At 42.2% G+C, this 26687-nt stretch overlaps 2 protein-coding genes across 6 annotated transcripts in view; one reads left to right on the top strand and one right to left on the bottom strand.

The window, feature by feature from the left end:
• The window catches only part of CFAP92 (cilia and flagella associated protein 92 (putative)), a 48151-nt gene extending 45798 nt beyond the window's left edge, over window positions 1–2353 (top strand). The window contains exons 19-20 of the mRNA XM_075762591.1: window positions 388–521; window positions 2277–2353. Coding sequence (XP_075618706.1) covers window positions 388–491 — 104 coding nt within the window. The 3' untranslated portion in view covers window positions 492–521; window positions 2277–2353. The remainder of the gene's footprint in view (window positions 1–387; window positions 522–2276) is intronic.
• On the bottom strand, window positions 1276–25016 carry ACAD9 (acyl-CoA dehydrogenase family member 9). Of its 5 annotated transcripts, XM_075762705.1 has the most exons (18): window positions 24834–25016; window positions 23156–23249; window positions 21141–21242; window positions 17911–18017; window positions 16415–16515; window positions 15349–15427; window positions 14199–14373; window positions 13508–13581; window positions 12125–12200; window positions 11350–11420; window positions 10883–11002; window positions 9938–10066; window positions 6784–6863; window positions 6063–6189; window positions 4148–4225; window positions 3139–3267; window positions 2029–2101; window positions 1276–1564 (listed from the first exon to the last, which is right to left on the bottom strand). In XM_075762705.1, exons 1-18 carry the CDS (start codon window positions 24975–24977, stop codon window positions 1464–1466), a joined length of 1860 nt encoding a protein of 619 aa, XP_075618820.1. In that variant the 5' UTR covers window positions 24978–25016; the 3' UTR covers window positions 1276–1463. The 5 variants fall into 5 exon arrangements, with proteins under 5 accessions (XP_075618820.1, XP_075618822.1, XP_075618823.1 ...); XM_075762707.1 differs by lacking the exon at window positions 9938–10066 and having other exon boundaries at window positions 24834–25015; XM_075762708.1 differs by lacking the exon at window positions 11350–11420 and having other exon boundaries at window positions 10883–10938; window positions 24834–25014.
• Window positions 25017–26687: the final 1671 nt, after the last annotated feature.

The raw sequence follows: 26687 nt of genomic DNA, 5'->3' as shown, positions 1-26687 counted from the left end.
TAGCTCCCGAAGGCAAGGGGGAGCTGCATCGCTAAGAAAACAGGGTGTTGGCTAACAAAATCACTGTTAGCTGATTCAGAACTACTAAGCTGTTAGCAAATTTTGCCACAGCCCACACCAATCTTTAACTGGTACAGCACCTGATGATCAAAATTCCTTATTCAAATCACACTTTCCTAAGAGTTGCTGAGCAACAAGAATGAAGTAACAGTTGTAGCAATTGGTAAAAGAAGTGCTGAGCTCATTGGCTAGTGCAGTAAATTATTGTACAAATTCAGGGGGGTTTAGTAAACATCTTTAATTAAAAAAAAAAAAAAAAATTGCAACCCTGTTTAGGAAATTGTAGATAGAGATACAGTTTAATCTGAGAGTCCTTTTTCATTCCAGGTTACTCTGCTATGAATAGTTGGTTGTTTTACAAGAGAGAACAATCTGCAAGAGCAGGAGGACGCAGCACCATCCTCACAACAGGAAGATCCTCTCCAGAATGATAGGCCAGAGCAAACTTATTCTGGATACAGGTAACCTGGTAAACAGAAAGCACTTGATGAACAACAGATAATTGGTAATGCACACCTGTGACCCAAAATAATTGCCTTCCTAATGAAATCTGGCCAGCAAATAATTCCCAAAGGCGATGTGAAATGCGTCACTGGACAAAACTGACCTTGCAGGGACAGCCGAGAGGTACCTAGATTAAGTTTGGGCCTTGGCAGGAGGGTAGGGGGAAAAATGTGAAAACAGTCATCTAGTCTGAATAATGCTCATGAAAAATCTATTGTCTTGTCAGGATTTTTTTTTTTTTTTTTTAAACACAGATGTCAGCTTATATTTAAATAAACCCCCTTATTGTTTTTTAAAAAACAAAACAAAGCAAAGGGGCCAGTGTAAGGCTTAAGACCAAGGCCAAGCACAGAACATCAAGTAGTTCTGATTAAACACAAGGAAAAACATTCAAGTGGGAGCTCAGAGAGACAGTGCGACTCCCATCCTGAGGGACACTCAAAACAAGGGGGACAAGGCAGTGATGACGGCAGCTGGCGCTGCTCTCTGCAGTGGGTGGCCACAATGACCTCCGGAGGTCCTGTCCAAACTAAACTTGTGATTCTGCAAGTCTTTCAGTGCTTCTCAAAAGGTAAGCGAGAGCTGACTTAAGGCTAAAGATACTTACCAAACCCACCCAATGCCTTCCCTGTGAAAACACGTCTGACCCTCAACTGTCCGTATTTAGCTCCAAGGGAAACACATACATACATTTAATAAGAGAACCTGAGATCTAAGTAAATGTCTTTATTTATTCTCTTTATATGAGGTTGTATTTAGAAGTTTTATTTTACACAGTTTGAGCTAATTACATTTGGTAAACTCATGAAATAATAGTTATTTTTAAGGTGTCAAATACTTGAACTGCAGAAAATTAGTCACTGTTTTACATTCATCAGTCTTTGCTGTCAGGAGATGAATCAGAAGGTCCTGTCCAGCGGATGAGAACAGATATAGGCTCTCTTCTCCAGTACTTGCTTTGCAGCTTTTTTAATACAGTCATCCAGATTTTCATCTGCGTCTGTGGAGAAACAGAAGGAAAGTTAACAGAAGTACCGTAAATGGCTTTTCTAAATGTCTTCCGTAAAGATTTTTAGAAAACAAATGCAAGTTATGTACACTTCAATGACAGGAAATAATTTAACATTACCTTCTAAAAAAAGACTGATTATTGCAGACTGAGTTAATACTTAACAATTAGGTATTTGACCTTTTTAGTTATCTACTATTTTCTTTCCAAGAATATTTGCTACTGATAAATTTTTATGTTCCTCCCCACAGCTGGGGAAATAAAGGTATCACTGCAGTTTGTTCTCCCTATTAAATGAAGAGACTCTTTATATTCAACCGGTACCAGTTCTGTTCGTCATCCTAATTAAAAGCAGAGCAAAACTATTCTGTTGGTCACATCAAAACCACCTACGTTTGTTTGGCGCCTGTGAAAGCCATGAGAGTACAAAAATTGCTTTATCTTACAGAACTCACATTTTTGTAATTGAGCCATGGCGTAATTATTCTTGAAATATGCTTCTGTGCAGAAGATATTTGTAAGAAGCACCTAAGAAAACAGTAAAAAAGGCAGTTAAAAACTAGTAAATTAATTTCATAAACAAAACAATGTAGTAAAAATACAGTCATTTAAATTCCTAAGCCTCTATTTTTGTCTCTTGATAATGGAGCCCTGCAAGCTAATCGGGTACGGTGCAAGCTTGGTTGCTATTTTTTCCCCACAGCTACTGCGTGTCAGAGTTGGGATGAGCCCTGCACTCAGTGCTGACTAGAAGACATTTTGGGTAATAAATCCAGACACGTTATTTGGGTAATAAATGCACACACAGAATCTGAAGTCTCAAGGCCAGTGAAGACAAAGGTTAATCCATTTGGATTTGTCTAACAGTTACAGCAAATTTACTTGTCCTGTAGTGTAACTGTTCCATGAAACTTTAAATGAACTGCTATACAATCACCTGTGTGTCAAATGCTCACTGTACTGTCAATAAATTTATTGATAAAATATTGTTGTTGGTATATATTACTACTTAGTCATGATTTTATGGAAAGAGTTTAGGAAGAACTGCATGGTATCAGCAGGTTTAGGAGAACATGCAAAGCTGTATTTCATTCATAAATGTGTATGTATGTACATGTTAAAATATTTTAAATACTTCGATAGCATGCAACTCCTATGTTCGGAGCACCTCTGAGGCAATCAGCGCGGTTACCACGCTCTCACACCAAGCAGTTTCGAAACATTCTGGTGCGCTGTCAGTTTTATGGGAGAGTTTGCTGTGGTAGATACAAATCCTTAACAAACGCAGAGCGTACTCTGAAGCGTAATGAAAGCTGTTTGTCATTGCAGTTTTGCAAAGTCTGAGCCGTGAGCGTGCAGCGCCAGCTGGTCCAGGCAGCAGCTGGTTAGAGCCCTGTAAAGCGTACGTGGGCTGTCACGCTCCAGGGAAAGTCTGAGGCTGGACAGTGCCTCTTTATTCCACAACAGGGAGCGAGGCAGAACGGGAATAAATACCCGTTGTTACGCTACATGCTCCAGGGAGCGCAGGCATTGGTTGGGTATGGCTGGTACTAAAGGACACTCACTTCATGGTCGTGGTTTCTTAGACCAATACTGATAGACCGGCTGGCTCTGGAAATAGCTGCTGTCATGGCGTATAAATTAATGATGATGTCTGCCACTCTCTTCAGAACCAACTGCTCATCCACTATTGTCTACAAGAATAAAAAGTATTATTAGAAGGTCATCAATTATTTAAAAGTTTAACCAATTTATAATTTTCATATTTACGTAGCATAGACAGGTAAGTAAGTTAGTTGTTATATAGCCTTTCCACCCTAAGTCAGGAAGTTTTGGATTAACTATGCTCTACCTTTTAATGCTTTTGGATGAACTATGTTTAAACTATTAAGGTTTAGATTAACTATGATGTTCCACCTTTTAACGGTCTTTCTGGCTGCAGCCAACAGTAAAATCGCTGTGTCTTGAAACTACATTGGTAGATGCCAAAAATCACTGACAATTAAGTACCAGATACATGGAGCCTGTTGGAAAAAAAACGTGCTCAGTAAGGTGGCACGTGGCAGGGCCTGGTCTGACACACACACTCGGCCCACATCAGCTTACGTGTCACAAAACTGAAACCCCAGGGTATTCGAAGGTCAGGCTCTCCTGTTTTTAACTACACCACTGTGTATGGCGTAATGATAGCTTTGTTTGCTGGGCACTATGAATAACATAAATTTGAAACCTGCTGGTCCAGCTCTTTGTTTGGGAAGACTGCTCACAGCACGTGCTTCAACTAGAGCCTGGAGCAGGCGGGCTTTGTGCTTACAGCGGTAGAGGAAAACAACTCATCACTGAGATTGTGGGGGTTTTTTTGGTGTGGTGTGTGGGCTTTTGTTTTTTTTTTTTTTTTTTTTAAACTGTAAGTAAGTTGTCCATTACATCAATACAGAATTTCAGTGTATCTCCTCCTGTGTGAAGGAAGGCCTGGCTCATACCATACAGCGTCCACTTGAGCTTCTAGCGAGGCCAGTTTGGTTGAGGATAAACTGTTCAGTAACTGAAGCAAACAGCAAAAGTAATAGTTACCTTGCCAAACCTAGTTAGCAGGCCTCTCACTGTAGTTCCAAAATAATAAATATTTTCTTCAAGTTTCTTGCCACTTTCCTGTGAAATAAAACAGAAAATACAACACCTTGAGTAGTTTTCTGAGGGAAGAAACCCCCAGCTCTTGCCCTAGGTGACATGGCCTTCTGCACCAGAAAGCAGCTGCAGGTCAGGATTTCGGGGGGGGGGGGTGTGGTGTGGTGGTGTGTGGAATTTAGCAGCCAAGACACAAATTAAGATTTCTCCACTACAGCACAAAACTAGTTTTCCTTTCTTAATTAGCCAAGACTGAAGTGTAGCAGAACACTTGTCTGGAACTGATTTGGAGTGAGCCAATGAAGGAACCACAACCACCCACCCAGTGGAACAACCAACAGCCAAGTCTACTGACGACAGCAACGCTGTAAGCCCAAGAGGCGCACCCCGCCACAAGAACAAAGGGTCCCGCTACAAAAATGGCAGTTCAATTTTCTGCTAAATGCAGTCATCAACGTCTAGTCACGGACAGAATTCCCTTCTAAGGTGATCTTTCACCATTTTACATCCTTTTCTTCCCAGCTAAAAAGGGGGAGACCATTTCCTTATTTACCTGCAAGGCGTGGATTACAAAATGTTGATTCTTTTCTGAAGGAAAGCAATCCCTGTTTAGCTGCAGCCCTGGTACCCTGAAGCCTCACTAACACAGGATTTTCACTTGGCTAGCACTGTTTTCTTTAACATTCAGTCAGTTTGCAGCTGAAAGCCAGACAGGCACTATTCTTTTTTCTATAAAATAATGCATTAAAATGTTCTAAATTTTACTTTTGGTAATGGTTCATGACAGTCTTATTTGCATGAGCATAAATAGTTTGAAAAATTCTTATGCAACATTTGCCTCTGCACAGCAAACCTAATTATTCTAAGTGCTGCAGGTTATGAAAAATCCTGAGGGAAAAAAAAAATTTAAAAAAAAAAAAAAAATCAGGATTCTCTGGTACTACTGTGTGACATCACCAATAGTCTCCAATTCTGGTATAAGTAGGAAGAAAATTGCCAGTATCATATTTGGCTTTTATTAAGTCATAAACATGGTAATTCATAGTGCCACTTTGTGTAATACGCCTGTAAGGGGCTTTGAAGCTGTTTAGAGGCAACGTGACTCTAGCACGTCCGCTAGCTCAGCACTGCAGCAGGGCCCCAGCCTCGCACGCTGGTGGCACAGCGTAGTTACCCCAGGGAGGTGCCATGGGTGCCGCTGCCGTACGTGAGCGGCGCAGCACTAGCCAGCCCTAGCACATCCTCTTACCTGTGTGCCTGAGCTACCTGACCTGGGGCAGAGGTGTACCAGCAGAGCAGGAAAAAGCATTTTGTTACAGAGGTTTCAAATCACTAACAAAACATCATAGGAAAAAACACTTTTTTTTTAAATTTTTTTTTTTTCCTATTAACAGAATAGTCACCTTTGGTCATAAAAAAATGTTTACTAAGTGATTATGGGGGGGGTATATATAGAGGTCACAGAAATTCTTACCTAAAAACTGTTACAATTAATTGGGAAAATATACTGTGTTTTGTAACTGAGCTTATTATGAAGGGCAGCAACAGCCCATTACAAACAGGGACTTTTAACACTGTGAAGGCTCAATTTATATAAATTACTAAAATGGTTATAAACCTGGATTTGGTATAAATACAGCCTTAGAGCGGTTGTCGTTGTCCCTTGCTATGTGCCCATATAATAGCTACAGGTGAGTCCCCACCCCTGAGATGGCAAAACAGCTGCTGGAAGTTGTAGCTCTCGCTGGTCCTGAGCACACGCTTTGTTTTGTCTAATCAGAAAGTTGTGATGAGCAGGGAAAGGAATCGCGTCCGACAGACCAGCTCTGCCCCAAGAAAGAGCCCTGTTCCTCCCCCTTACCTGCAGGCTGGGATGCACCACTCCGCGATCACCAACTAGCCCATAATCCACTTTTCTGCCCATCATGTCCCGTAATTTGCTTAGAGCCTCGCCCAGCGCCACTCCTACGTTTCCTTTCTTGATTTCTCTAAGAGGGTACATAAAAACAGCTGTTAAAGGTACGTCCTGGTTTGCACAGGAAGTTTCAGGAGGGGCAGGTAAGCAGCGGAAATGCTAAACGCTTTACCAAAACACGCACTGTCTGTAGCAAGGCTTTTGAGCCATTTTACTATGAAGTCTGGAGAGCAATTACACGCCCTTAAAAGTATACAACATGGTGCCTAGTCCGGTCCTCTCAAAAATACTCACTATGCAGAGACCAGCGTATGGCCTCAGTGTGTACAATACAGCTGTCTTTTACCCATAAAAAATTGTTATGAAATCTTAAGTTGAAAGATTTCAATTACTGGTCCTGTAAGAATTTTACACAAGCTGGAACTATAAAATACAGTAAGGCCAAGATTCCCAAATACATAAAACATCCAATTAGAAAGGGGAACCCCCCCCCCAAAAAAAAACCCCACCCAAAACGCACCTGTAACACTGAACTACCGTTTAGACAGATAATACATTGAAAAATACTGCAGGGTTTTTTTTTTCCTACAGGTTTCCCTCTTATCTATACTTAAACAGTTATCAGATTCTATTTATTAAAAACTATTAGCAATAAATAAGAACATACTTAATTTTGTCAGTTAAGATTTTGCCTGCATATTGCATACCCGTCAAAGCAATATACATTCGCAGAATTTCATTTGTTCCCTGTAAAAAAAAAACAAACCACAATATAAAGTGAAGTCAGTATCAAGTACAATGTATTTTATGAATTTAGAAAAATCTAGCTATGCTGTGCTAAGATTTTGTATACATTTTTTTCCCCCTAAACCTGCTTTTAATGTCTAAATAACTTGTGCTGTGCTTTTCCTTGCAATGTTCTAAAATGCATTTGGGCTCGTAAGATAGAATTCCCTTGCGAGCTGGATGTTAGACAAAGGTGATCGTCACTGGGGGGGACACTCTTACGCCAGAAACTGCATCCCAGGTGAGTCTGCCTGAGGCAGTAACAGAAGCAAGCAACAAAGACTAAAGCCTCTACTATTTTAAGTATAATGTTTTGGTATAATTTTAGTAAACTATAAAGTTTACAATATTAATGAAAGTTTTTCCAAGCAGGTCTGTTTTACCAGGCTTCCCCTTCTGTTGTTCTAGTATTAAAAGATTACTCTTTATCCATCCATCCCTAAGCATGTGCTATCGTTTGCTTTATCTCAGTTACAAATTCTGATTTCATTTAGCTGTGAAGAAGCTGAGCCTCTCGTTATTAAATGTACATACGTATCACAATGAAAAAGAAGCCAGACTGAAAGCAGTTTGGGTACAAAGTCAGTTCTGCATTGTTCCAGGACAGGAACACTGACATAGCTGTGAAACTGCCTGTTTGGAACACAAATGCAAACCTAGAAATTAGGGTGATACCGTACAATTTGGTGTCTGGGATCCGTTCTGTGACTGACCGCTTTAATACGGATGGCTGAAGAATAACGATCACAACACAGGCGCTGCTCACCGAAGGAAAGCACCCCGAGTATTAGATCAGTGACAGGCCGAGTGAAAACCCATTCGCCTGGGTTTCGGGGGGGCGCAGGCAGCACAGCCCGCCTGCCATCGGTGCTGGACAACAGAACCAGCCCCCGCACAAGTCTCCTGCCCTCGGCTGCAGCAAACTGCACGGGTCTGCTCTGCCTCGGTCCCTTGCAAACAGGCTCAGGTGAACAACGAGGTAAGCACAACCTCCTTGTCTGGGCAGAACAGTAACTTTACATATATGAACTGCTGGGATCAGTGACAAAAATGACCTGAATTACAGGAATTCCAGTGGTGGAATTTTTTTAAATAAAACTTCCTGTAACCTGTCCAAGGTGAAAAGTCTTCTCTGCTTCCACCGCTCCAGGAAGCGCTCCTTGTGTCTGGTTTTGATTTCACTATGCAGAATGTCTGTCAGTTATAAACATCACACCCAGAGGATGCAGAAGGACGACCTTGTAGCTTGGCTGGCTTTGCTCTTTAATCAACACTGGCATTGATTCTTCCTGCTTACATGAGGTAAACACACACGTGTGTGCAAGAGCAGCTAGGCGACTGCTAGGCACTGAACTGCAGCTTGAGAACTCTTGCTTGCATTAATTTGCAGTCGATACCTTTGCTGTCCTGACACCAGGAGGTAACTGGTCATTTCTAAATGGTCCTTCAAGAAAAATAAAGTCTGGAAGTCTGGCTCAGATGTACAGATGAATGGTCACTGATAATCCGGCTTGGAAACGGAATAAATTTCACAGTTTGGTTTTTTTTTTAAATAAATGCGCATCAGTAAGGTAGTTAAACTTCTGAATTGATCTTTTGTGAGTTTCCCTGCTTCATTTTGAGAAGCACACAGGAAGAAAGGTTACTCAGTCTAGGCACCAACAGAGCAGCTTACTCACAAAAAAATTAGAAAATCCTATTAATCTGTTGAAAAATTAAAATTTTGCCCATACCCCTTACCAAATCCTGTCACTTACATTAGTACAGATACATGAGAATAAAAGCAGCACAAAGGTTTCACAGAACACTTGATACAAAGCGAGATGGACCACCTCATTCTCAAAAGGCTCTGGCTCAGGCAGAGACAGCACTCTGAGCTCACGGTGCATCAGCAAACGCAATTACAACTCGTTACTGAGCAGAACCTGATGAGTTACTTTTGTCACCTAACACACTTTCAGGCTTTTAACACTCATTTAGAATCCTTCAGTCTGTTCAAAACAACAACAAACCCAAGCCCTCAACCGGGACTGGTTTTTTTCTCATGACTGTATTTGAAATAGCTACATGTTTTGTTAGAAACAGCCAGAAAGTTTCTAAATATTTAAGAATCCATACGTACGCTACCAGCGTGTGTATATATATATAAAAAAAAACCCCTATATACATACTACCATGTCTATATATGACCAGTTTGTTCTTTTCAGAGGCAAAGCTTGTGCCAGTGGCTATAAAAGTCACCATATCTTATTTTATTACAGAAAAGTACTATCCGTATCTCCAAAGGAAACAGGCTTAGGCCGGCAGTCTTGCTCTATTAGACTTTACAACTAACCGAATGAAGGCCCGAGAACCGAGTACTCGCGTTTCAGCTCAGGTTTACAAACTCTGAATTTCCACTTAGAGTAAAACCCGTTGTCCTGGTTTCAGCTGAGAGGGTTGATTTTCTTCATAGCAGCTAGTGTGGGGATATGTTTTGGATTTGTGCTGGGAACAGCGTTGATAATATAGAGATGGTTTTGTTCTATGGACTTACTGTCGAGCAGTGTTTACACGGGGCCAAGGCCTTTTCTGCTTCTTGCACTGCCCTGCCAGCGGGACGGCTGGGGGCGCACAAGAAGTTGGGAGGAGACAGACAGGGCAGGTGACCCAAACTGACCAAAGGGATATTCCATATGACGTCATGCTCAGTCTATAAGGAGCTTGGGGGAAGGGGGGGGGCGGGCGGCGGTGTTCGGAGCGATGGCGTTTGTCTTCCCAAGTCACCGTTCCGCGTGACAGAGCCCTGCTTTCCTGGAGATGGCTGAACACCTGCCTGCCCATGGCAAGTGGGGAATGAATTCCTTGGTTTGCTTTGCTTGTGCGCGCGGCTTTTGCTTTCCCTATTAAACTGTCTTTATCTCAACCCATGAGTTTTCCCACTTTAACTTTTCCAATTCCCTCCCCCATCCCGTCGGGGGGGAGTGAGTGAGCGGCTGCGTGGGGCTCAGCTGCCGGCTGGGGTAAAACCACAACACCCATATATTGATACTTGCCTCAAAAATCAGAAGTATCCTGGTGTCTCTGAGGTAGCGTTCATAGGGGTAATCTTTCATATAGCCAAGGCCTCCAAGAATTTGCAGTGCTTCACTCACGCAAGTCCATGCTCCTTCAGAACTGAACACCTGCCGGTGCGCAGTATTTTAATCACTGTGCTAGACAGTAACTACAGGATACATTGCTCTGTTGTTACAGCTACGTGACAGCGCTGCAGTATTTTGTACTGCTGATAGAACCGCCCTGCTAAAAGCTTACCTGAAATAGTGCCCTTACGCCTCCGGGTGGAGAATTTGGTCAAACTTAAATCCACAAACCCATCTCTCCAAGGCAATGCTCCTGGGAAAGCAGCAGCCCCCAGTGCGAGAACAGCTGTAGCCAGTTGGCTGGAGCCCTTCACGGCTGTCCAGAGCCACCGGAACGCGCGCTCTTTTGAACTGACCACACCGTACGGGACTGCCAGCGGGGGCTGGAAACCTGTGAGTTCTCCTCAAGGCTGCCAGCCAGCCCGCAGCACCCAGCCTGCGCAGCAGCAATGCCGTAAACAGCGACGCTGCGGTAGAGGGGGCCCGACTCCTGCTCAGTATGTATTTTGCAACCAATTCTGAGTTTAAGCCAGGACAGAAGCACCTCAGCCAGGCTGCACCTGGAAATACAACTGAGTGTCTTCTACTCTTGTGTGAGGCCACATAAAAACAGAGTTCAAGAGGACCATGACATCCCAAACCCCTTGTGTGCAGTTTTATTTTGTATGGTGACAAAATCTGAGGTAATCAATAGTACGTAGGATACAGAGAAAACAGTAACGTCTATTTTTTTCATGTAGCTGAGGGGTTTGTATCATAGGTCTAATGTAATACCTGGAATGCAGACTGAAACACAGGAGAGGTGTTACTCTGTATTAGCTCAAAGCTGTAGGCAAGGCTTTCAATAAAATTAATTACCTTGACCATGGCTGCCTCCACGGAGCAGTCTGGAAACCCTGGCCTGTCCATCATTCCTGCAGTGAGGTAAGCCATACTCTCCATTACATATGCTTTCACAGCCATAACACAAAACTTCTCCTGTCAAACAGTAATGCGAGGAATCATACAGTAATTCAGATGCAACATCCCACAGTCAAGCCTGAAACTTAAGAGCACAACTGCAGTTTTCATACGTTTAACATATTATCAAGTACTAACTAATAAAAAGCACTACTGCAAAACAATCATGAAAAATCTAAAAAAAAAGTATCATTACATTGATCATTCTAGACATTTAAAAGATGAGCGTATGGAAGTCTGCACTAAGTTTACACAACTTTAATACCTCTAGCAAGTTCTTTAAACCAGTACAGCCAAAAGAACCCCAACATAATCTGTGTCCTTGCACTTAGGCAATACAAAGTAGATTTAGGTTGTTTTATTACCTGAATTAATCCAAATTCGCTCAGTTTCTTATTGAACTGTTTCCTGGTACAAGCATACTCCGCTGTCATTTCTTTAAAAAAAAAAAAGAAGAAAACAAACATCTCAAACCAGCAGAACTGTGCCAGACCATTCCTGCCGATAGCGTCCTTCTGTTGACGGACTGTGACACTTCAACCTACACGCGGTGACCCCCTTGCTGCTGGGGAACACCACCCTCACAATAACGGCGTTGATCACGGTTGGGAACAGCGGGCCAACGGCTTTTAAACAAGAATCTGAGGTGTGAACCTGTGCTCTTAGGGAAGGCACGTTTTAGTTAGTGCTAATGCATTACTTTAGAGGGATTTCTGTTACTATTTTGAGTAACTACTGGTAGAAACCAATTGTATTACTAATCGCCCTGTATAAGCTTTGAGCCAGTTATTCAAGTGGGAGGTTTTATGGGAGATAATACCTTCTAAAAGCCATAGTTTAAAGGCCATTCTCTTAGTACAAACATTTTTACCTCAGAAAAATTCAACAGAGGCAATAACTTTCCACTATATGAACTGAAAAAACTTCAGTGTTAAAGCACTGTAAATGGACTTTTAATGAAAATTTAAAATAAAAATATTTTAGTGTTTTAAAGAACTCAAAGCATGTCATGACTGACAATGGAGGGATGTCGTTATGATCAAGACTCGTGTTACCATCCTGACTTAACTGCATGATATACCTTATGCAGATCAGGTTTCTGCATGGCATCCAGCACTCCAGAACACCGAATTCACCTACCTATCAATTTTTTAATCATTCCAGCGGATGCACTGCCCATGCTAAATCTTCCACTGTTTAGGATATTCATGGCAACCTGTGAAGAAAAGCAACAGGTTTTAGGCAATGTTGTTGCCGCAAAACTTCTCCTTAGGCCACAACGGTTACTGCTGCCTCGCTCCACGTTTTAGTGCTCTCCTGGATTTCACTCCGCGCTGGAACACGCTGCCTGTCCTGCGACACCTGCCCCGTACTGCTCAACGCAGCATTCAGCATCCCAGCAATAATGCTCCAAAACTGGGCTTTTAAGGTGACCTACTACATCCAATTTCATATTTGAAAGAGTTTTCAGATACTGATGATTCAGTGGCCTGAAGTAATCCTCTATTCAAACCAGATGGAGGTAAAATGCAGATAAAAATCTATTTACCAGCAACTAGACAAACAACATTCACACTAGACAGCTCTGCTGAAGTTTATCAGATGAAGAAGAAAAACAGAGTATTGTTTAATGTGAGTGCACAACAGCCAAATATAGAAGTCTTCCCTGCAGCTGACCTGGGATGGATGCTTTCCTGCTTCGGATGCCTTTCAGCAACATATAAGGAAAGGAAACAAGAACGAAAGGTGTGGGAAGGAAATACTGATCAATAATGCGCAAAAATAGATTGTGAAATCTAGTATTATTGTTTCTTAACAAGAGAAACGTGGGTGACAGTTCAAAGACTACTGGGAAATTTAGCAAGAAGTCATTGTTCCTACATTTTAGTTTGTGATAATTATCTGAAGAAGAAACCATAAAAATCTTCTTTTAACATGGTTACAACATTAAAGTATTTCATTTAACATTTAGGTCTGAACTTGCCTGCTACAGAAGGAGTAAGAAAACAGAAGGACCACTGAGAAGAGTTTTGCAAATCCACACCTCAGAGTCTCAGAGAAAGGCTACAACAGAAGGGTGCCCAGCATTCCCTTCGCTGCTGTCACGCTCCTCTGACGCAACGAAGAGGTGCCAATGCCAGAAGCAGCCTTTCATTACTCCTCCCATTATTGTCTGGTGCAAGAGTCTAACCCTGGAAAACGATCTGACAACCGCGGGAACTTGGACAGGATCTGGACCTTCCCCAAACCATTTCCTGTTACACTCACGTCTTTCTCTCCCTTTCTACGTAGTCCATAATTCTGGCTGTAGAAATCAGAAGTCACTTCCCTGATTCAATTGAGAAGTTCTGTTGAAAAAGCTGCTCCCTCTTCTGAAGAGTATGCCATGAAAAACAATGAAAAGCCAAACAAATGGTGCAACCAGCTCTATGTAACTACGGAGAATACACACACAGAAGGGGCGGGGGGGAGGTCTCCTTCAGGCTTTTAAAAAATCATCACTAGTTATTTTTCACCACTTACCTTAAATCCCCCTCCTACTTCTCCAATTACATTCTCTATGGGCACTTTTGTGTTTTCAAAATGTACTTCACAGGCTGAAACACAGAGTTAACAGCAGTTGAATTATGATGTAGAAGTATTTAAAAGACATTCAAGAAAATAATTTACTCTTTTTGTAAAAACAAGTAAAGCTTTCCTAATGCACTGTTTATGACCAAATTACATACGCTTTGCCAAACAAGTTAGAATTTGGCAAAGACTGTAGCTGGCATCGATTACTGATGTAAAATATGGAAAATATAATTAATTACATTGTGTACACACAGAACTATAGTTTTGTCTCTATTTTAAGGAACTGATAGAGCAGTCAAGTCCAAACGATAGATGGTGAAAAACTATAATGATCAGCATGCACAAGGAGCCTAAGAAAATTTACGTCTAGATTAAAGCTACTTGGTTACTGAATCTTCAGAATAATTTCTTTCACTGCACAGTTAGGGAAGCTTCACATGTGCAGAAAAGAATTATACAATACGGATTTCTTATTTCAGACCCTGCATTAGGTGGGACTCATAGGAAAGGTTAGGTAAAGACACATGAAACTTACACTGTTATATGAAAGAGATATTGATTTGCCTCTGAACTCAGATGATCTAAACAAAACATTAAAATATTAAACCAATTTCTATGAACAATTTTAAGTGATTCTTACTATTGGATCCTCGAATGCCCAACTTATCCTCAGGCTTCCCATGGGTGACTCCACCAAAATCCCGCTCTACGATGAAAGCAGTGATTTTGTCTTTTAGTTGTCCATCTTTATCAACAACCTCTGTCCTAGCAAATACTGTGAAAATACTAGCAAGGCCACCGTTTGATATCCAAACCTGTTTTGAGAGAGTAAAGATGAATAAGAAACACATTTGTTCTGATTTTGTGAGCACTCTTCTTCAGTGTTTCATAACAGACTAGCAAAGAACAGAGCGGTGAAAAATTCCTACTTCCTCCCTTAAATTCTAGTGAGTGTTCTGTTACTAGTTTTGCCTCTTGTGAGCGTATTTCCAAGGAAAGTCAACCACAGAACGGTAAGTTTAGAGCAACTACAAAACCAGGTTGTAATAAAGATTTGACTTAAATTAAAATCCAGGATATACAAAAGATTGTATATCCTGCTACTTATGGCAGGTGAGAGATACAAGGGTAATACAGACTGTAGAACCACTTTGTACAAAATGATTTCCACTCTGATGAGCAATTCTCTGCATCAGGTCACTCCCAGAGGCTGGGTCTCTTCACATCACAGACAAATGTATCAACGGCTACAGATCAAGTCTGCAATGCATCCAGTATTGCTGAATCCAGTACCTCGCCACATTTCGTCAAGATTGTATTGAGCAGGAATGTCCCAAGCAGCCGTATTTCAAATTCAGTGTCCAGTTTTCTTTCAAAAATACCAACAAAATCTGGCATGCAGAATGAGGAGAGGGGAAAACATGGTTTTAGGTTTCTTTTTGCCTATGCTGTCACAGAGGGGCCAACTAACTAACCAACCAACCCTCCCTGAAGCTGAACACCATGAGCTGGCGATAGAGAGAAGGAACTTAAGGAGTGGCTTGTCATCTCTCTCTTACCAAGCATTCAGTGAAGGCTGTTCCCTGAACGGTGTGCCTTTTGGCCCTAAACCAACACGGGTTGTCTTTTTGACATGCTCATTCTTCACTAGCCTGGAAACCTCAAAATGCAGCTGCCAAGCTAGCCTCTTACTTAGCAAAACTGACTGACTGCAAAGCTGCAGAAGACAAAGATGCTTTCTATAAACTTGTAACAAAACCCCGTCATACTTCCAGTCTGTGCGTGGATACCTTGGAGCCGTTTAGTAAGAAGTATTTCCCATCTTCACTCAGGGTTGCTCTTGTCTGGATGGATGCAGCATCACTTCCACTAAAAGCCAAACAAGTTATTAATACTTAAAGAAATAAACATGCTTTAAAAAACAAACCTACATCTTCTCCCTCTTCCCGTCCTTTAAAAAGGAATGTTTACAGTTGCATTAAATAGTAGTATATAAATTTTAGTTTTTAACTAATGAGGAAACTTTCTAGATTCAACAGCTCTACAGACATCTACTTGTTACCTGAGGTGACTTTTCTGCTGATTAACATGTCTGTTATCAATCTTACAACCTGAGCAGAGCGTTCAGAATGCCACGTATGCTATCTTTTTGAGCTACGCGTTGAGCTATATGAACATACAATGGAACCGTCATCTGAAAACACAATTGAGTTTAGAATGTCTAAGTTGTTCCACAAAAATTCACACTCTGCTTTTATATCCTCAGTGAAAAAAGGCTCAACAGAAATGAACAATAAACACCTGACGGTCTCTATCAGTGAGCACTGGGGCACAGCAAATACTTTCTACAGGAGCACAATCAGCAGGTGAATTACAACAAAACAATCAAAAGCTTATGTTCTGTGATTAGTTCACACCTTCTCTTGAACGACCTCCTTACTACATCATGTAACAAAAAGCACATCCTCTAAACTCTATGGAAAGACCAACATTTCTTCCTATTGGGTAGCTCCTTCAATACAGGCTTTGAAGCATCCTAGAACGGTCACAGCACGTTATTTCTAACATAGCACCAAGTATCCTTTCACTGCATATTCAGTAATGCCAGAAATTAAGTGGATGGATTCCTGGGATGGGAACAACAACGGTTAGTGATTTCATGGAAACTGCCATAAGGAGCGCACTGAATAATTACACGATTTCAAGTGTAGCTTTTTAAAAAAAAATAAAAATAAAAATTGACCTATATACTGAAGCCACAGGCACCAAATAATAAAGATTAAATATATTAATCAAATAATCACTGTAATGAAGCTTTGGTGCTTGCTGAAGCTTTTATGATTACAAAACCAGTACCTTCCAGGCTCAGTGAGACAAAAAGCTGCGATGTGCTCCCCAGATGCCAGTCTAGGCAGGTACTTGGCTTTCTGTTCGTCCGTGCCAGCAATGAGGATTCCCTAAAGAAGTAGTAGAAAACTTTACAGCATCAGCCTGTGTAAAAAGAAACGAAGCTGACAAGCTTCGCCAAGTTCAGGAAGCTTAATTTGCAAATTTTATGGTGTAAAAAGAGACAGTTTAATAAACAGTGGACATTATTATTTATCAGATGTTAAAATACATCAAAATTATCATCACACAGTTGCTCAAATGCCCACAGGAAATGGCTTATTGTTAAGCCTGCCTTCTAGGGTAGGTTTCACTGCAGTTACGCTGTAAGTGAAGACTTAACTGTTGCTCTGAAAAGCACTGAGATAATCCTTCCTTTATAATTTGTTATACCTTCATTACTATCCCTGTAATTTTATTTTAATAACCTCCAAAGCAGCAGTTTTCAAAGCTCCTCATCAGAGAACACAACACGTGATTTACTTAGGTTCCAAGTGATTTCATTACATAGGCATTCAACAATGTATTGTGAGTGCACTTATTTTAATTCTCTCTGTTGTATTTGGTTTTTGTACAGCTGGTTTCTAACGAAGGACAAACAAAATGCAAAAATACATGATAAAGCTAAATAATCAATGGTTAAATAGATAAGATACAGTTACTCAACAGAATTAGGATTGAAGCTGACCCAAACTGCCCAGAGCAGGAGAGTAACAGTAGTTGCGCCTTACCACACTTCTCATCAGACTGCTTTACAAACAAGCTCAGCTCACTGGTCCTGTTCTACAGATGGCAAAATTTTAAGTGAGGAATAAATACCTATTTTTAATTAGCACTGTGTGCTCAATTCCATGAAGACTTTTTCTTGTTATAATGAACTTACTGCTATCTCAGGCTTCAGACTACTACCATCCATCCACCACCAAAAGGCAGATAACAAAGGCTACACTATGCAGAAAACGAGTTTAAAATTCACATGCTTGCTATAGCATGCTGGTCTTGTTAAGTTTTCTTCTCTAAGCTCCCCCAACACACAGCCTCAATCAGCTAGAAAAAGTTGCACCCTTCTCAATTTTCTGCATGGCTGTCCCACCTCCCTATAATTTTAGCCTCTCTGATATTTTATTTATTTCAATATTTATTCTAGCTACTTTTATCAATAAAAGTTTGCCCAATTTAAAAAACTTGGGATCATTTAAGATATTTTTTCAAAGAATTATTATCTCCATGTTTCCTGGACTAATAATTTTCCTGTGTACTTCATATTCAGTCTTTATGCTGCATGGAAGCCTTACACTGAGTCACTGGCAGAGGGTGCTGGGAACACCAACGATCAACCTGATATCACCGTGTTCCACCTGATTTATGCTTCACCAGTAATTCTTATTTGTTACACCCACACTCAACACTTGAACAAACTTCTCTATGCAAGTTGTGCAGTGCTTGAAGTAAAAGAAGAGTATTACCTTCAGTCCAATAGCTTGATGAGCTGCCAAAGTAACTGCGATAGATCCATCCAAAGAAGTAATTTCTCCCAAACGCGCGTACATGGTATTTGACAGACCAAGACCACCTGGAACAAATACTACGTTTTATTCTCAGCAGACGCCTTACAATTTAGCTTGCCTTTCCCCCTAAAAAACCCTTTCAAGTACAGAAACATCAAGAATATAAGACTATTAACTGGAGTGTCTCAGCACGGCCTGGACATAAAATGTCCACAAACAAGTACCACCTTGTGCCAGAGGGACGTATTGTGAAAACAGTAACTTTTTAATAAGCATGTGTTGTGCTGAATTTTGTTCTGTTCAGAAAGCAGATGTGTTTGTGTTGAAGCACACACGCACACATAGCAAATACAGCATAACCCATGTGAATCCAACGTGACAATGGTTAAGATTCAGTATAAAACCTGCTCTAGTCTGAATTTCTGTGCTTATGGGATAAAATTAATTTTTTTTGTGACATTTCCACACTACACCACAAAGCCAGACAATTAACCCCCATCTGGCTTTACAGCTGAGCAGCTGCAGAGCAGGCGGCAGAGGGAGCAGTGCAGGACAGGGCCAGTACCCACACACAGCCAGGTCGCCCCCAGCTCCACTGCAAACTGCCAGAAAGTGACCTGGGCAACAAAACTGACACAAAACAGGTCCCACGCAGGCTTCCAAACAGGTACTAAAGAAGGATAAAAGACAATGCTTCAAAAATGTCTTTAATAAAAAAACGTGACTATATCAAAAAACAAACTTGATACTAGCACATGCTTTTGGGAGGAATTTTGTGATCTGCTGATGCAAATACAGGGACTATTTGTAAGGTGCTTAGAAAGAACAGAAGCAGGTTAAATCAAAGCTGCATCTGTATGAGTCTAATGTTCAAGAATTTTATGTCATCAGGACTAGAAGTCCTGCTCCCCCTAATTTGAGAGTATTTTATATGTCACTGCTGAATAAACAACTTTATCTGATCAAGATAATCTTTTGTCCAGGTTAATAATTTTCTACTTGGGACAGTGGTGTAGTCAGGATAGTGAATACCTTATTTCAGCAGATGTCTACTCCTATTATTTTACGTATACCAAATAAATACAAGAACAAGTCTCCCAATACCATCAATTCACCTCGCTGCCTCTTACACCCTTTTCCTTCAGAGCATGCTTACATGAATTAAGCCTCGCTCTCCTCCTGTCTATACACACGCTTTACGTCTTTGCCCCTTTCTGAAGGGTGCTGGGCTCAGGATTCAATGTGGAGACTGCTGACGATGTGCACAGTAATTCCAGTGATGCCCGTGTTAGAGAGTGCCATTATTCCATGATTTCCATGAGCTCCATTTTTCCCAATAATGTTCTGTGTTTTAATGCTTCTGGCAAACATGCCGCTATTACAAACCATTATGACAAATACCATGTAATGCACAAAGCACTGAACATGTGTGAAGAGGTTTAAAATACGACAAGCACCACCAACAAAAATACAGCAGGTTTAAACTACAGAAAATGAGAACTAACCTCGCTAGAAGCATATTAATTATGGTGCAGAAAAAAGTAGCTTGCTTATAATGAAGTGACTGCTTTCCATCTTCTGTTTCTTATCCAGCATACATATTTACAAGACAAAAGGACAAGTATGCCGAATGGATTGCAACCTTTCACAAACTGGAAGCTGAGAGAGTAGTATACAAGATCAAACCAACAATAACATTTTATTAAAATATGATTTCTAAGTCAAATACATCGCCTTTCAGACTCTTTAAAAAATAAACAGAGTAGGAAACATTTCTAGTTAATCAATAGTAAGTTACACTTCCAAGGTCATGATACTTCCTAATGCTCTGCTCTGAGTTCAGTCCTTTGTTCTCTGCTTCCAACACCTGCTTTTAATACACACTAACCTCCTGCCTCCTCCCAATGATTTCTTAACTCCTAAATACCTCTCCTTCCCCATCTCGGTTAAGGTGCTCTGCCCAGATCTTCCTCCTCCTCAGACACTATCCCGAAGAGGAAAAACTTGAAAGAGGTTGTAAACCTCCTTTCTGTCTTACTCTCACATCCCTGCCTAGTTCTGAATACCCATGAAAAATATTTAATACCATTTCTAATGCATTTCAAAAGCATTAATTAACAATTAATCAACAGAGATCACATCATGTTACAGTACCTGCAAGTTGACCAACATACTTCAATGAATTTGTACAGAAACACTTTATTTAAAGAATTGAAATCAGTGCAGCACAGCAACACCAGTTACATGCCCTAATACAATAAACAAAACGTGTAACAAAAAATGCTACGAAAAATAGGTTATTACTTTAACACCAAGTAAATACTGAGGTATGCCTCCAGCTTTATATAGTATTATTATAATAACTGAAATAAAAAATATTGTTTCATTTCACACTATTCTCTTAAAAAAATCGGGTATCTTCCCCACTGAAATACCTTCTGCAGATGGTCAAACAGAGTTTTGTCCTCCTCTGAATTGTTCTCTTTAAAGTCATCTTCTCTTATAACAGACAATAGATGATGCAAGGATCTCATTTCTTCACAAATTTCATGTAAAATATTAGTTTCAATCCCAATTTTTATTTCATGCGTAAGAACAAGACTACCATTTTCTTGAAAATTCCTTTGCAAGTTTAAAGGTTAATCCACTGAAGAACAAATGTCTCTGATCTCAACTGGCGCTGTAACGTCCTTTAAGACATAAACCTTTTGTTCAGTATTGAATAGGAAAGATTTCATACCAAAGCTATACTCTCACTTTTACACTTCTGTGGGGTCACACACATTCCCTTCTGCCAATACCAGGTGACAGCTTTGACAGATCAGCGCCATGAGACACTGCAGTTTGGACCCAGTATCGTTTTAGGAACCATCCACAAGAACTGCAAGCCCCGCAGAACGCCAAGCTACTCCGCCGCATCCAAAAAAAGAACAAAAAAGAAAATACTGTGCCAAGAGGAATTTACACAACCTAAAATTAGTCAGGCGCCCAGTAAGAGCATGCAGAGCTCCCTACGTAGCTAACGGACATTCTTGGTGCCTGCATCTCTTTATTAACTGGGGAGGAAGCCTCAGCTCCCAATTAGCCATCCGAGTCAAATGGCTACACATGGAAGAGCACAGACACATTTTGCAAGACCCAAATATGCATTAGACTACTGGGTTATTCTTACGTGATCATTTACTCACCATATTCCTCTGGAATCTGCATGCCAAAGAGACCCAAGTCCTTCAGTCCTTTTAAAGTTTCAGGTGGGATTTTTGCATCTTGATCTATCTTCTTAGAGTCCACTACAAACACAGAAGGTTTTACAATTTAAAACTGTGTTTCTTGGTGTAGAAAAAGTCTCTAAGACTGCAGTGTTCTCAAACCAGAGCCGAGGTCACTGCGTGCTAGGAGTTAGCAGCAGTGTGATCTCTAACCTACAAGTCTGAAAGCCCAGACACGAAGAACTGAAGTAACTTACAGAAAAAGGGGCTGCTGGAGCATCACACGCTCCCTGCTGTAATTTTCCTCTAGTCTTCTGAAGCATCTTAAGACAAGACATAGTGCTTGCCACAGCCTGCCACCCAACCCATCCTCCTCCCTGCCAGGTGAAAACCCATGCTTTTCTAGCCTTTCGCTGATGGTCACACAGACAAGTCCCGAACATTGCAGCGGGAGGTCTCAGTTCTGTTTCCTGAGAACACCACTCCACTTAGGTAGCCCACTTTACTACACCATCAAAGTCAAAATACAGAACCAGCTGGAAGCGCCCAAGAACACTGATTATAGCTGTAAAGTCACGACAGATCCAGGAAAAGGACTTGGAAGTGGGGAAAAAAAAAATCTTATTTTTATTTCATTTTCTTAAACATTTCTATGTGTACAGATTGTGCTTGTGCATGTTACCAGATTCCACGACTGGATAAGCAAAGTATTTCCAGGATTTTCTATCTGGACTATGCCTAGGTCATGATTAAAAAAAAAAAAGGTACGTAAACAAGTTAATTACAAAAATGAGTTATTCACATTCTTGGGGGATTACAAGAGCTGTTCTGTACTGTGACAGTGAAAATAACCAAGAATCGTATTAAGCAGCTCAGGAAGGCTGTAAGCTGCAGCAAAAGGAACACAAGCCATCTTTCCAAAAAGTACACAAAAAGAAGTAACTCTGCAATAACAATGGTGCTTTCCTAAAGAAACTTAAACGACGCTGTAACTTTTATGAGAAATACAACAGGGGGAGGCAATGAAACATTCTGATGCTCTCCTGAGAGAAGTTATTCAGAAAGCAAACTCATTTAAAAAAGACGTTTCATTCCCCACACTGATTTTTTAGCTACATAGCGTGAGATACATATTTGTGTCATGCCACCAGCTGTTCTGGGGAGAGAAAGGTGTTTTTTTTTACCTCTTCCTCCATTATGCCCATACAGATGTATCGGTGGTGTCTGGACACTGTTATGCTTCATAGTGACTCTGCCGACTTGAATTTCTTCACCCAGTGCCAATCACATCAAGTTTCTAACTGTTTAAAGGCTGCTCTCCTAACCTATTTTTACCACACCTGTCAATTACCCTGAATAACCAAACAAGAATAGCTGTGAACTCAAAGACGAGCAATTTCCACCTTTACTTCACATTCTATAATTTGACGTTTTTACTCCTCCCTTATATATGAAGTTTTTTACCGAATAAATGATGTTCCCCAACAAAGAATTAAAAACTGTAATCTGCGTAAATTCTTAATTTACTGTTAGTAAGCAACATTACAATTTTATTGTTAAAATTACCTGGATCTCACAAATCGTTATCTGTGACAAACACAGGCTTCTTCAAACTCCCGCGGTGTTTGGCAATCTAGACCTGCTATCTTTGTCAGTGGGAAATCTGAGACGATACTGATTAACTGTCTCAGAAATTGCTGTCTGGAAAAAACAATTTTCTGCAATTGTTCTAAAATTGGCTTATCTATTGCACCAGTAATAGAAGAATTTATTTTTTCTGTTTTGAAGTTTTATTTCTTCTCATTGGCATCCAAAGAGGCCATACAAAAAAAGCCATAAATGAACACGCCTATAGAATCAGCAGCATTATATGACTGGCAATAAATGCCTAAGATAACCTAAATATTTAAAGTATAATAAACTTACTCAACTGCTATAGTTAAATCACTGTAATCACAAAATCACTTGCATGAATAAGAAACTAATAACTATACCTTCTTCACTGAAGAATTTTTCTACAGGTCCTACAAACTGGTTGATCTCTGCTAGTTCTTCATTGCTAATTTCTGGATAAGGAAAAACTTCTTCCTAAAATAAGAGGCAAATTTTTACTGTATTTTTTAAAAGCATGAATCATGCAATTGAAATAAAAATTCCCTATGCCTTTCAAATACTAGACTTTAAAAAACTGTGAACATTAGGAATTGTGGAAAACATTCAGAAACAGAAACAGCTTTATCCACAGGACTCAACTTTGCTACATACCAAAACCAAATCAGAAGGCTATTACCGGAAAACCAGAATCATTAGGGAGAAATAGAGAGATTTTAAGAACTACGAGGATGCAAAAATCCTTCATCAACCACAAATTTTGTCAATGTTATCCCATTTTGGGATTAAAAAAAAAAAAGGAGTTAATTTGTATCAGAATCAATTTAATGTTATGTTTTCAAAGCTCAGTCTGTAAACGCTGTCCCTTGGAACACACAGCACATTCCACCTGTTTAATGTGATGAGTACAAAGGTTAGCGAGTGCCATACTGCTCCTTATCATCACCCTGGTATTTTGGTCATAAATTGGAAGCAGTGTGATCTGACAGGCTTGAATAAATAAAAAAATCCAATCAACTAAACACAAGAAATGAAACGCTACATGAGAAGCAGAGTTCTATTTTTTATCATCTGTCCCCTATTAACTAGAAGAGTCTACCTCTGCCCAAAACTGATCATGACAGTCTAAAGAATCACATCAGCTCCAAAAATTCAGGATCTAGTAAATGCTATACTTTTTCAGAAATCTGTTGTATTGAAATTAGAGGAGGGAAAAAAAAAAGAAGAAAAAAGGCATGCATGAACAGGGGTTTAATGTGACAGAGTCCGACTGCTAACTGTCGTAACACTTTACTTGAGAAGGTCTGGTTTGGGAGACTTTTTGTTCAACTCATTCAGTGGATTTGAGTTATTCCTTTTTTCAATGTATTTAAATAATAATAAATACGTGCTCCAAACCTTGGATTAACAGGTACTGTTTTAATACAGCACCGTTATCTCAAATTTGTAACTTTGCTGTCCAGTAGCATCTCAAGAAACTACATGAACTTCAGTCTTTCCTATAAAAAACTGCAAGCCAAAGCTTCCCTACAGCCTCGTTCCCCGGAGCAAGCAGAGGCTAACCGCCCCGAGTGCCGCGGAATGCAGCTGTTCAATGCCCAGCGCCCAACGGGAACAGGCACTCGGGGTTCCGCAGGGAACCGCCTGGGCGCGCAGGTGACGGCGGTGTGCAGCAGCCCGGCAGCTCCGCAGCGCTCAGGACTACCCCGTGCACGCTGCCTGCAGGTGCGAACGGGTCGAGGGACCCGACCGGCCCCGCCTGAGGTACGCGGACACGGGCCCGGCTGCAGCGGCGGTGAGGGCCGCGCTCGGCGGGCTGCACTCCGCCCGCGACGGCCGGTAAGGGCAGCGGGTGCGGGGCCCTGCCCTCCCCAGCGCTCCGCCACCGCCGTGGGACGGCGCGGCGGGAGGAGCGGCCCCGTCGCTGCCCCCAGGACCCTCCCCGGGTGCCCCCACGGCCGCGGCCCGCGCCCGCCCCTGAGGCGCCGCCGGCCACATCAGCGCGGGACGGGCTGATGACCCCGGTGGGCCCCCGCCAGAGCGGCGGGGCGGGACCCTCACCTTGCGCAGCGTCCCCAGGAAGAGCTCCTTGGCGAAAGCGGGGCGCGGCGCGGCGGTGCGCAAGCGGCGGACGGCGGGGAAGGCGACGGGGCCCGGGCGAGCGGCGCGCAGGGCGCGCAGCAACAGCCCTCTCGTGGCCGCCATCTTGCCCGCCCGCCGCGCTGACGGCAGCGCGAGCGCCAGGGCACGTGAGCACGTGACGCCCGCGCACCTCCTCCCCCCCCCCCCCCCCCCGGGCTGCCGGGGTGTGAGGGGACGAGGGCCGCGGCTGCCGCTGCCCGCCCGCGGGCGGTAGGACGCCCTGACAGCGCCCCGGGGACAGCCCGCACCTCGGAGGAGGGCGTTTTGCTTCAGCAGTGCCAGTGCCCGTCCTCCGGTCCCGCCGCAGGGCGAGTCAGGGTCACGCACACGGACGCGTGTGCCCAGGAGCGGCCGCCGGTCCCTCCCTCGGCCTCGGGGGAGGGTGACCAGAAAGGGCCGCAGTGGAATGAAGCCACCCGCGGCTTTGTCCTTGCACCTCACATCCCGCAGCCCCCGACGCAGCCGGGAGCACCAGCCCAGGCAGGGCGCAGAGGCGCGGCAGCCCTGCTGCGAGGTCCTTAGTCCGACCTGGCCGGGTACCGCAGTGCCCGAGGGGCCGCAGTCCCTCTCCAGCCTCCACAAACTCCAGGCCTACTGATCCCATAGCAGTAGCTATGAAAAATGACTCGGGTAACTTCATAGCCTGACAAAACCAAATAAAAATATTTTTTTGAGCAACAGGATGCCTTTGAACCATCTTAGTGAACCAACCCACAAGCATCAGTGCAGGCCAGCAGAGGGAACAGGAGCAGCCGCCGGAGACAAGGGGGTCACTCCAGCCCCGGTTTAGACCTGGCTGATGTGCTGAACTGTGCACTGAGTGGCTGGTAACCACCACAAAGTCTCCATCAAAACATAACTACTCCTACTCGGTCTCTGGGGTTGGGAGGAGAAATGATGTCAGAAGCCAACAGCGCTCACCTGAGCGGCCCTTTGCTTGTGTAGCCATCTCCATAGATGACTAAGTGCCGGACAAAACACCACGGTGGCAGGGGTAAATGCTGCACTGAGGATGCTCAGATTTATTTTTCTCCTTCGCTTTCATCTGGCACACCTTTGCCAGCAGTTTTTGTTTTATTAAAAAAAACAAGTGCCAAACCCATGCCGGGTTACTGAGTTGGTTACCTAAACGCCAAGATCTGGTTAGGGCACTGGGCAGGGACACTGCTCCATTTTGGTACCAGAGGTCACTAGTCCAGTTCATTGCATCACCACCTGGTACCTGCTGTTCTCATCTGCGGGTGCGTGAGAGTGCTCACCGACACGTAAGCGCTTCATGAATACTAAACATCATTTACACAAGGGTAGAATTAATTTGTCTGAAATATTTCTTTCAAGTCCTTTAAAGGCCGTCTTTACTCTCATTTTGAGGATCACCATGTCCTGCTGCCTGTCGTTCTTCAGCTACACTCATTTTGGTTTTGTCTGTGAAGAGCCTTTCAGAATGCTAGGGATTTAACAAGATGGCATTTAACAAAAGAACAAGTACTAAAGGTAAACACAGGCCTAATTAACTGATGTACTTTGCTTACTTATTTGCTTACTTACAACTTGTAAAATGTAAAATCCTTTAATCTTGTAGTCCAAATAAATTGCTGTTTCAGGTGCCTCTCAGGCACCGTATTGCAACTTGGGAATAGGAAAGGACTCTGAGGTTGAAGGGAGGGGAAAGGTGAGAAAACGTATCTGATCTTCAGCTCACGCACCTTTGCTCACTGCTTTTGTGTATGTCTGTATGTATTCACAGTGTGGGGATCCTCAAATCCTCAGCAT

Source organism: Balearica regulorum, chromosome 10, assembly GCF_011004875.1.
Source record: "Balearica regulorum gibbericeps isolate bBalReg1 chromosome 10, bBalReg1.pri, whole genome shotgun sequence".
NCBI classification, from domain to species: domain Eukaryota; kingdom Metazoa; phylum Chordata; class Aves; order Gruiformes; family Gruidae; genus Balearica; species Balearica regulorum.
Note: the sequence above shows the minus strand (reverse complement) of the source record. Positions and strands in the feature narration are given on the sequence as shown.